The following is a 12078-nucleotide window of genomic DNA, read 5'->3' on the forward strand; positions in this document are numbered from 1 at the left end:
TCTTGAGTACCGACCCTCACGCGTGGTGTTTCCAGTGTCTTGGGGCCGATCATCTTCCGGCTGCTTGTAAGCTGTGTAAATTAATGAAGCAGTGCACGAGAGGCTTTTTCCAGGATTGGTCCGGTCCTTTGAAGTCTACATCGGCACCGAGATCGGCGGCATCGGCGTCAAGGGAAGCAGCACCGAGAGTCCATGTAATGGCTGCCGAGAGACCACTTCAAGCTGGGAGCAGCAAGGCATCGAGCGGGTCTCCGCCTGTCTCGAGGCCTTCTGCTATGCAGGCCCCCCGGGACCGACCTGAGTCGGACCCAGCCCTGAGGAGGCGTGAGGATTCCACGTCCTCATCGGTACCGAGGAGTGTCAATGATGGGCGTTGAGCGAAGGCGAAGAAGCATTATCATCAATCTCCTTCCAGACATGGTACCGAGAGCTCCGGGGAACCGAGGGAGTTGGCACCCGAGAAGCATCTGCGCCGGGAGGACCACTCACCCTCCATTCAGGAGGTGACGATGTGTCGGTCGTCCGGCAGCCTGGTACCGGCTCTCGAACCCCCTCAGATTCTGGCACCGGCTCCACAGTCTTTTCCGATGGCAGCTCTCGATGAGCGTCTCCGGGCCCTTCTTCCAGAGCTTCTGGAAGGATTGCTTTGTCAGTCTGCCTCGGTGTCGGGGGTGCTTGCGCCTCCCGTGCCGACTGCTGAGACGGCATCTGGGCCATCACCTGTGAGGAGGTCCCCCTGCCTTCGGTACCGGAACCAGTTACCACCCGGGTTGACTCCCCCTCGATGTCGGTGGAGGAAGCTTCGCCGCTGTCCAGGCAGGGGTCGACTTCTCGACATCCCCCACAAGGACGTCGATCCTCGACGTCTAGACAGGCGCGGGTTCGGGCTGCTCTTACAGAGCTTCTGTCCGATACCAAAGAGGAGCGCTCATGGGGAGAAGTGGAAGACCCCAGGTATTTTTCGGAGGAAGACTCCTGTGGGCTTCCTTCTGATCCTACTCCACCCATTGAAGTTAGTCTCCGCCTGAGAGTCTTACTTTTTCATCCTTTGTAAGGGAAATGTCTAAGGACATTCCATTCCCTATGGAGGTTGTGGATGAGCCCAGGGCTGAGATGCTCGAGGTCCTGGATTATCCTTCTCCACCTGCAGAGGTTGCAACGGCCCCCCTGCATAATACACTCAGGGAAGTGATGTTGCGGAGCGAGGAGTAGCCTAGTGGTTAGTGCAGTGGACTTTGGTCCTGGGGAACTGGGATCGATTCCCGCTGCAGCTCCTTGTGACTCTGGGTAAAGTCACTTAACCCTCCGTTGCCCCAGGTAAATCGCTTTGGATGTGGTTGCAAAAACTGTAGAAAAGCGGAATTGGTCTTGCCCTCTTTCTAATTCAGTTGTCAACAAGAAGTTTGAGTCCCAGTACAGAGTCCATGGAGAATCTGTGATGGTGAAGGCCCAACTTCCTCACGATTCCATGGTGGTGGACTCTGCTCTCAGAAGAGCCAAGAGTACTAGAAACTGTGCCTCGGCGCCCCCAGGCAGAGAGTCAGGACCTTGGATTCTTTTGGGAGGCGTACGTATCAGGCTGGAATACTCGCCGCCAAGATCCAAACATACCAGCTGTACACGAGCATTCACTTACGGAACTCGGTGAGGCAACTGTCCAGTTTAGTTGAAGCTCTCCCTCCAGAGCTTGCTGAACCTTTTCACCAGGTGGTCAGGTAGTAGAGGGCGTGTCGCAAATTCCTGGCCAGGGGGTCTTACAACACTTTTGATGCCGCATCCCGAGTAGCTGCTCAAGGTATAGTGATGCGCAGACTCTCATGGCTGCGTGTGTCTGACCTGGATCAGAAGACCCAGCAGCGAATGGCGGATGTTCCTTGCCGGGGGGATAATCTTTTTGGAGAGAAGGTTGAGGATATGGTCAATTCACTCAAGAAGCACCATGATGCAATGGATTCTCTCTCCCGCCGAGTGCCTTCTACCACCTCCTCTTCTAGGAGGTTTTTTGAAGGGAGGAGTGCTCCCTATTCCTATAATAGGCGTAGGTACACTCCTACTTCTCGGCATCCTGCTCAAGCTCGCTCCCAGCAGGCTCGCTCTCGTCAGCGGCGTGCACCTAACCGGCTTCCCAACAAAAGTAAGGGACGGGCTTTTGACTGGCTCCAGAGCAGCATAGCCGCAGTAAAAGTATCCGTGCCGGACGATCTGCCTGTTGGGGGGGGAGGTTGATATTTTTTCACCAAAGGTGGCCTCTTATAACCTCTGACAGGTGGGTTCTTCAAATAGCCCGCTTAGGATACGCTCTTAATCTGGAATTCAAGCTTCCAAATTGCCCACTGGGAGCTCAATCTTTCAGCTCCCAGCACAAGCAGGTACTTGCAGAGGAACTCTCTGCCCTTCTAAAGGCCAGTGCGGTCAAACCCGTTCCACCAGGGGAGGAAGGGCTGGGATTCTATTCCAGGTACTTCCTTGTACAAAAGAAAACAGGGGGGATGCGTCCCATCCTAGACCTAAGGGCCCTGAACAAATTCCTGCTCCGAGAAAAGTTCAGGAAGCTTTCCCTGGGCACCCTTCTTCCCATGATTCAGGAAAACGATTGGCTATGCTCTCTGGACTTAAAGGATGCCTATACTCACATCTCGGTGCTTCCAATTCACAGGAAGTACCTTTGATTCCGATTGGGAACTCAGCACTTTCAGTACTGTGTACTACTCTTCGGTCTAGCATCCGCGCCCAGGGTCTTTACAAAGTGCCTGGCAGTTGTCGCAACATCGCTACACAGACTGAGAGTGCATGTGTTCCCTTATCTCGACGATTGGCTGGTGATGAACACCTCAGAGGCAGGAGTTCTACGATCCATGCACATGACTATTCAACTGCTGGAGCTGCTGAGGTTTGTCATAAATTATCCCAAGTCCCATCTTGTTCCAGTGCAGAAGTTGGATTTCATAGGAGATCTGTTGAACACGATGTCTCGAGCTTATCTACCCCGGCAAGGGCAGACAATCTTCTGGCCTTAGTGTCCTCAGCTCGAACATCTCAACAGTTCACAGCTCGGCAGATGTCGAGGCTTTTGGGCCATATGGCCTCCACAGTTCATGTGACTCCCATGGCACGTCTACATATGAGATCAGCTCAATGGACCCTAGTTTCCCAGTGGTCTCAGGCTATGAGGGATCTAGAGGATATCATCCATCTTTCCACCGATTTTTGCAATTCCCTTCAGTGGTGGACCATTCGCTCCAATCTGACCTTGGGACGTCCATTCCAAATTCCTCAGCCACGAAAAGTGCTGACGACGGATGCATCCTCCTGGGGTGGGGAGCTCATGTAGATGGGCTTCACACTCAAGGAGTTTGGTTTTGGCCTTTTCAGGAAACGGGTCTTCAGATCAACCTCCTGGAATTGCGAGCGATCTGGAATGCTCTAAAGGCTTTCAGAGACCGGCTGTCCCATCAAATTATCCTAATTCAGACAGACAATCAGGTTGCCATGTATTACAAACAGGGGGGCACTGGATCTTGCCCTCTGTGTCAGGAAGCCATCAGGATGTGGCTTTGGGCTCGCCGCCATGGCATGTTTCTCCAAGCCACATATCTGGCAGGCGTAAACAGTCTGGCTGACAGGTTGAGCATGATAATGCAACCTCACGAGTGCTCACTGAACATGGAAGTTGTCTGCAAGATCTTCCGAGCGTGGGGCACCCCCTCGGTGGATCTTTTTGCCACTCAGACCAATCACAAAGTCCCTCAATTCTGTTCCAGGCTTCAGGCCCACGACAGACTAGCGTCCGATGCCTTTCTCCTACATTGGGGGGGGCGGGTCTTCTGTATGCGTATTCTCCCATACCTTTAGTAGGGAAAACTCTGCTGAAACTGAGGCAAGACCGCGGAACCATGATTCTGATAGCACCTTTCTGGCCCCGTCAGATCTGGTTTCCTCTTCTGGAGTTGTTCTCATCACTCAGAACAAAGGGTCGCTTCTACATCCCAACCTCCAGTCTCTGGCTCTCACGACCTGGATGTTGAGAACTTAGAAGTTGCTTTAGGTCTTTCAGAGGGTGTCTCCCGAGTCTTGCTTGCTTCCAGGAAAGATTCCATGAAAAAGTGTTGTTCTTTTAAATTGAGGAGGTTTGCCATCTGGTGTGACAGCAAGGCCCTAGATCCTTTTTCTTGTCCTACACGGACCCTGCTTGAATACCTTTTACATTTATCAGAGTCTGGCCTCAAGACCAACTCAGTAAGAGTTCATCTTACTGCAATTAGTGCTGATCATCAACGTGTAGAAGGTCAGCCTATCTCTGGACAGCCTTTAGTTGTTCGCTTCATGAGAGGTTTGCTTTTGTCAAAGCCCCCTGTCAAGCCTCCTCCAGTGTCATGGGGTCTCAACGTTGTTCTCACTCAGCTGATGAATCCTCCTTTTGAGCCACTGAATTCCTGCCATCTGAAGTACTTGACCTGGAAGGTCATTTTCTTGGTGGCTGTTACTTCAGCTCGTGGAGTCAGTGAGCTCCAAGCCCTGGTTGTCCATGCTCCTTATATTAAATTTAATCATAACAGAGTAGTCTTCTGCACTCATCCTAAGTTCTTGCCGAAGGTGGTGTCCGAGTTCCATTTGAACCAGTCAATTGTCCTGCCAACATTTTTTCGCCGTCCACACACCCGCCCTGGTGAGGACAAGTTGCACACCTTGGACTATAAGAGAGCATTGGCCTTTTACGTGGAGCGGACAAAGCCCTATCGACAGTCCGCCCAGCTGTTTGTTTCTTTTAATCCCAACAGGATGGGAGGTGCCATCGGAAAACACACAATTTCCAATTGGTTAGCAGATTGCATTTCTTTCACTTATGCCCAGGCTGGGCTGACTTTAGGACCATGTCATGGCTCACCATGGCTGAGTAAGTGGTTCACTTAGCCTCTATTGAAGAGATTTGCAAGGCTGCAACGTGGTCATAAGTCCACACATTCACATCTCACTACTGCCTTCAGCAGGATTCCCGACGCGACAGTCGATTTGGGCAGTTGGTGCTGCAGAATCTGTTTGGGGTTTAGAATCCAACTCCACCCTCCTAGGCCCATTTCTGTTTTGTTCCAGGCTGCACTCTCACTTAGTTGAGTTTGGTTTCAGGTCAATCTATGTTATGTCCTCGCCGTTGCAAGGCCCAATTGACCAATGTTCATTGTTTTGAGTGAGCCTGGTTGTTAGGGATACTCCATGCATGATGATATCCAGCCTGCTTGTCCTCGGAGAAAATGAAGATACATACCTGTAGCAGGTATTCTCCGAGGACATCAGGCTGGATATCATCACAACCTACCCTTCTCCCCTTTGGAGTTGTTGTTCTTCTCGTTTTGCTTTTTATGTAACTGAGGGAAGCGAGCGGGCGTCGCTCGCAGGAAGTCACTCGCGCATGTGTACTGCGTTGTTACCGTGCGCGCCAAGCCGCCCTGGACCCTTCTAAAGTTTTTTGTTGTAGTTCCGGTCTCCTGGGCTGTCGCAGATGACGACCCATGCTTGATGATATCCAGCCTGCTGTCCTCAGAGAATACCTGCTACAGGTATGTATCTTCATTATATGGATCTTTTATACAGTAGATAAAAATGTCTGATCTCTTTCCCCCCTCCCCAACGCACACTTTTACCCAGTCTAATATACTTAAGGATGTTCACAGTCTTGCTTATTAACTTCTAGAAGAATTGTCTTAAAATGTTTTCTTGCAGAATCATCAGCATTACCTTGAGTTGCTGACAACTGAATCTGGTTTTATTAATCATTTTATTCATATACTGCTCATCTAAAAGGATTATAACTGAGTGGTTTACATTCTGTTTTATTCAGGAGATAGCAGAAGCATGACTAAGCTTACCAATTAATCTACTATAAACAGTATAGAGAGGATGAATAGCTGCAGTCCTATAGGCATGTACAGTACTACAGACAATAAAGGAAGAGTGGTAGGATAGTCGGTGCCATGGGAAGAATTGTGTAAACAACCAAGTTCTAATACTGGCTTTACATTTACTGAGTGCTTGTCACATACGTTTGAGTGTAGGATGAGAAAAGCAAGTGTGGCATACAGAATCAAAATGTACCTGCTTGGATGGAATAGATTTGATTTTCCTTGGTAGGATCTCAAAGAACATAGAGATATATTCAGAATTAGTAGAGAATCCAGATAGGTGTGCCAGAAGCATGTATGATGTGTTGTCAATATCTTAAATTTTATCCTGTTTACAGTTCCCCAGTGGACTCTGTGCTCTTCTATGCTATTACTACCTTGCATAATCTTTTGTTGCATCAAGAAGGAGCCAAAATGGCTGTCCGCTTAGCAGGTGGCTTGCAGAAAATGGTTGCTTTGTTGAATAAGACAAATGTCAAGTTCTTGGCCATTACAACAGATTGTCTTCAGATTTTAGCATATGGAAATCAAGAAAGTAAGGTAAGAAATGCATGATAGTTAATTTATCAGGAATTTATTGAGCTATTCATTTAAGTAGAATCCCAGATGCATTGTCTTGATATGTATAGCATAAACCTGTAGGCAATCCTATGACAACGTGACATCTTGCTAGTATTTGGATTTAAGGCACATGGGGTTTTTGGGGACTAACAATTTTTCCTAGGTTTCAACACTATGAACTTTCATATGCAACCACTTGGAAGTTTATTTTTTTCCTTTTAGATCCTTTCACATTTTAAATAGCTCATTACACTTAGTCTTCTGCCAGGATTGAGACTTGTTTTGAAACTCTGCAGTCAGTGGATAATCTCTGTTGTTAAGTGACTGGGACTCCTCCTCTCCACCTGGGGGATTGTAAATGCTGTTTCTACAGCAGCCCCCGGTCCTAGTTGGTCTGGAGTATGAGAAATATCACCTTTTGCCATTGAACTAGGTCCTCTGCATGGCATTGAGTTACCGGGCTAGACCCAAAATGCCCATTTAAAGTTGTAAGGGGTGGTTGCGGCGATTCTAAGATTGCTTTACTTTTTACATTTAGGCACTAGGTTAAATCTAAAACTGCCCTATGCTGTGTATCTTGTAATACTACTGCTACTACTACTTAACATTTCTAGAGCGCTACTAGGGTTACGCAGCGCTGTACAAATTAACAAGGAAGGACAGTCCCTGCTCAAAGGAGCTTACATTCTGAAGGACGAAATGTCAAGTTGGGGCAGTCTAGATTTCCTGAGTAGAGGTGTAGTGATTAGGTGCTGAAGGCAACATTGAAGAGGTGGGTTTTGAGCAATGATTTGAAGATGGGCAGGGAGGGGGCCTGGCGTATGGGCTCAGGGAGTTTGTTCCACGCATGGGGTGAGGCGAGGCAGAAAGGGCGGAGCCTGGAGTTGGCGGTGGTGGAATGCATTATTTATGCTGATAATACATTCCAACTCATCCTCCCTCTCCCCTCAAATGTGCATTTAAACAAATGAGTTTTCATGTTGCTCTTAAGACTACTCAGCTTCTTTTTATTCCTCAGTGCAGCAGGAAATGCATTCCACCACCTCAGTGCCTGGAGAGAGAGAGACTATTGTGGTGGCGCATATCTCATAAAATGTACATTTGTGACAATCATATTCTCACTGATGGGTGACATCCACGGCAGCCCCTCCAATCGGAACTTATCTAGCAAAGGCCTTTGCTAGTCCTCGCGCGCCGATGCACACCGCGCATGCGCGGCCGTCTTCCTGCCTGAACCGGCTCGTGTTCGTCAGTCTTCTTTTGTCCGCGCTCGGTACGGTCGTGTTTGCGCCGTTCGCGCCCCTTAAGTTGACCCTCGTGCGTCTTTTGACTTTTTCGCTTACAAAAAAAAAAAAAAAAGGATTTCGGAGAAGGGCCTTACGGTCTTTTTCCCTTCCCCGTATTTGTAGTTTTTGGCCCCGATAAGTTTTCTTTCGTTTTCGGGGTAGGCCCCTTTGAGGCCTCGGGTCGAGTTTTTTTTCTCCCCCTCTTTTTGGTGCCTTACCGCAATTATGAATTTTGATTTCACCGGCGTGATTTTTCCGCCCATGTCATCGAAGTCTCCCAGCGGCTTCAAGAAGTGCACTCAGTGCGCCCGGGTAATCTCGCTCACTGATAGGCACGCGCCGTGTCTTCAGTGTCGGGGCTGGGCACCGCCCGCAGGCCTGTAGTCTTGGCGCCCTTTTACAGAAAAGGACTCAGGTAGCGAGATTGGCCCAGTGGAACGTTTTGTTCTCGGGCTCTTCGTCGGCACTGGGAGTATCGAGTGCGTCGACGTCGTCAAGATCTCCGCCCTCGGCCGCAACTGTATCGATTGCATCGAGGCATCAACCCTCTGCATCGTCGGGGCCGAGACATCGGAAGGCTGCGTCGGTGGTACCGGGACCTCCACTAGTGCTGATGTCGTCGGACGGTGGTGCTTTGTCTGGAGTGCAGGTGAAGGCTGTCCATTCCCCTGCTGGTGGCGGTGAGCCTTCGGGTGGGTCTCCCCCTACCCTGAGGGCTCCTGCGGTACAGCCCCCCCGAGACCGACCTTCTAATGCCTCGGCCCCGAAGAAGCGACTGCTGGATTCTACGTCCTCCTCGTTGGTACCGGGAAGCTCCGGTGACATGCTTCGTTTGAAAAAGTGAAAGCAGCATCGACACCGGTCTCCTTCCCGCGTCGGTACCGAGAGCTCTGGGTCGCCGAGGGAGTTGGCACCCAGCAGGCATCGGCACCGGGAGGACCGCTCACCCTCTGTTCAGGAGGTGTCGATGCGCTCCACCTTGGACAGCCCGGAACAGCCTCCACGCCCGGAACAGACTCTGACTTCGACTCCTGCATCGGCTTCCATGTCTTTCTCCACAGCCGCCCTGCACGAGAGTCTCCGGGCCGTTCTCCCAGAGATCCTGGGAGAGCTGTTGCGCCCTTCCCCTCCGGTACCGGGGGTGCTTGCGCCACCGGTACCGTCGAGTGAGGCGCCGGCTGGCCCCTTGCCCGGGGTGAGGTCTCCGACATCGGTGCCGCTTGCGGTACCGACTGCGGTCGCCTCCCAGGAAGGCTCCCCGACGACGTCGGCGGAGGGAGCTTCGCTGGTGCGGGCGAGGGAGTCTACCTCTCGACGCTCCCACCGTGGCCGTAGTTCCACGTAGTCAAGCCGGGCACGGCGTCAGACACAGGTTCGTGAACTTGTGTCTGATACCGATGGTGAGGCCTCGTGGGAGGAGGAGGAGGACATCAGATATTTCTCTGAGGAGGAGTCTGATGGCCTTCCTTCGGATCCCACTCCCTCCCCTGAAAGGCAGCTTTCTCCTCCCGAGAGTCTGTCTTTTGCGGCCTTTGTCCGGGAGATGTCTACGGCCATCCCCTTCCCGGTGGTTGTGGAGGACGAGCCCAGGGCTGAAATGTTTGAGCTCCACCTAAGGAAGCGTCCACAGTACCCATGCATCATGTCCTAAAAAAGACATTGCTGGCGAACTGGACCAAGCCTTTAAGTAATCCCCACATTCCCAAGAAGATCGAATCCCAGTACCGGATCCATGGGGACCCAGAGCTGATGCGCACTCAGTTGCCTCACGACTCTGGAGTTGTGGATTTGGCCCTAAAGAAGGCTAAGAGTTCTAGAGAGCATGCTTCGGCGCCCCCGGGCAAGGACTCTAGAACCTTAGACTCCTTTGGGAGGAAGGCCTACCATTCCTCTATGCTCGTGGCCAAAATTCAGTCTTACCAGCTCTACACGAGCATACACATGCGGAACAATGTGCGGCAGTTGGCGGGCTTGGTGGACAAGCTCCCTCCTGAGCAAGCCAAGCCATTTCAGGAGGTGGTCAGGCAGCTGAAGGCGTGCAGAAAATTCCTGGCCAGAGGGGTGTATGACACCTTTGATGTTGCGTCCAGGGCCGCCGCTCAAGGTGTGGTGATGCGCAGACTCTCATGGCTGCGTGCCTCCGACCTGGAGAATAGGATCCAGCAGCGGATTGCGGACTCGCCTTGCAGTGCAGATAATATTTTTGGAGAGAAGGTCGAACAGGTGGTAGAACAGCACCAGCGGGATACCGCTTTTGACAAGTTCTCCCGCCGGCAGCCTTCAGCTTCTACCTCCACAGGTAGACGTTTTTATGGGGGAAGGAAGACTGTTCCCTACTCTTCTGGTAAGCGTAGGTACAATCCTCCTTCTCGACAGCCTGTGGCCGAGGCTAAGCCCCAGCGCGCTCGCTCTCGTCAGCAGCGTGCGCCTCAGCAAGGCCCCTCGGTTCCCCAGCAAAAGCAAGGGACGAGCTTTTGACTGGCTCCAGCAGAGCATAGCCGACATCCAAGTGTCAGTGCCGGGCGATCTACCGGTCGGAGGGAGGTTGAAAGTTTTTCACCAAAGGTGGCCTCTCATAACCTCCGATCAGTGGGTTCTTCAAATAGTCCGGCAAGGATACACCCTCAATTTGGCCTCCAAACCTCCAAATTGTCCACCGGGAGCTCAGTCTTACAGCTTCCAACATAAGCAGGTACTTGCAGAGGAACTCTCCGCCCATCCCAGCACCAATGCGGTCGAGCCCGTGCCATCCGGGCAAGAAGGGCTGGGATTCTATTCCAGGTACTTCCTTGTGGAAAAGAAAACAGGGGGGGATGCGTCCCATCCTAGACCTAAGGGCCCTGAACAAATATCTGGTCAAGGAAAAGTTCAGGATGCTTTCCCTGGGCACCCTTCTTCCCATGATTCAGGAAAACGACTGGCTATGCTCTCTGGACTTGAAGGACGCCTACACGCACATCCCGATACTGCCAGCTCACAGACAGTATCTGCGATTTCAGCTGGGCACACGTCACTTCCAGTACTGTGTGCTACCCTTTGGGCTCGCCTCTGCGCCCAGAGTGTTCACGAACTGCTTGGCTGTAGTAGCAGTGGCACTTCGCAGGCTTGGGGGTACACGTGTTCCCATATCTCGACGATTGGCTGGTGAAGAACACATCCGAGGCAGGAGCTCTACAGTCCATGCAGATGATTATTCGCCTCCTGGAGCTACTGGGGTTTGTGATAAATTATCCAAAGTCCCATCTTCTCCCAGTGCAGAGACTCGAATTCATAGGAGCTCTGCTGGATTCTCGGACGGCTCGTGCCTATCTCCCAGAGGCGAGAGCCAACAACTTGTTGTCCCTCGTCTCGCGGGTGCGAGCGTCCCAGCAGATCACAGCTCGGCAGATGTTGAGATTGCTGGGCCACATGGCCTCCACAGTTCATGTGACTCCCATGGCCCGCCTTCACATGAGATCTGCTCAATGGACCCTAGCTTCCCAGTGGTTTCAGGCTGCTGGGGATCTAGAAGACGTGATCCACCTGTCCACGAGTTTTCTCAAATCCCTGTATTGGTGGACGATTTGGTCCAATTTGACTTTGGGACGCCCTTTCCAAATTCCTCAGCCACAAAAAGTGCTGACTACGGATGCGTCTCTCCTGGGGTGGGGAGCTCATGTCGATGGGCTTCACACCCAGGGAAGCTGGTCCCTCCAGGAACGCGATCTGCAGATCAATCTCCTGGAGTTATGAGCGGTCTGGAACGCTCTGAAGGCTTTCAGAGATCGGCTGTCCCACCAAATTATCCAAATTCAGACAGACAACTAGGTTGCCATGTATTACATCAACAAGCAGGGGGGCACCGGATCTCGCCCCCTGTGTCAGGAAGCCGTCAGCATGTGGCTCTGGGCTCGCCGTCACGGCATGGTGCTCCAAGCCACATATCTGGCAGGCGTAAACAACAGTCTGGCCGACAGGTTGAGCAGGATTATGCAACCTCACGAGTGGTCGCTCAATTCCCGAGTAGTGCGCCAGATCTTCCAGGTGTGGGGCACCCCCTTGGTAGATCTCTCTGCATCTCGAGCCAACCACAAGGTCCCTCAGTTCTGTTCCAGGCTTCAGGCCCACGGCAGACTGGCATCGGATGCCTTCCTCCTGGACTGGGGGGAGGGTCTGCTGTATGCTTATCCTCCCATACCTCTGGTGGGGAAGACTTTGTTGAAACTCAAGCAAGGCCGAGGCACCATGATTCTGATTGCACCTTTTTGGCCGCGTCAGATCTGTTTCCCTCTTCTTCTGGAGTTTTCCTCCGAAGAACCGTGGAGATTGGAGTGTTTTCCGACCCTCATCACACA

General features: G+C 51.8%; 1 protein-coding gene across 5 annotated transcripts in view; it reads left to right on the forward strand.

The window, feature by feature from the left end:
* CTNNB1 (catenin beta 1) overlaps window positions 1–12078 on the forward strand; it is a 254122-nt gene that overhangs the window by 93821 nt on the left and 148223 nt on the right. For all 5 annotated transcript variants that reach the window (XM_030209331.1, XM_030209348.1, XM_030209355.1 and 2 more), the window contains exon 6: window positions 6236–6437. In XM_030209331.1, the coding sequence (XP_030065191.1) occupies window positions 6236–6437 (202 nt within the window). The remainder of the gene's footprint in view (window positions 1–6235; window positions 6438–12078) is intronic.

The sequence above is a fragment of the Microcaecilia unicolor genome, chromosome 1 (assembly GCF_901765095.1).
Source record: "Microcaecilia unicolor chromosome 1, aMicUni1.1, whole genome shotgun sequence".
In the NCBI taxonomy this organism is placed as follows: Eukaryota; Metazoa; Chordata; class Amphibia; order Gymnophiona; family Siphonopidae; genus Microcaecilia; species Microcaecilia unicolor.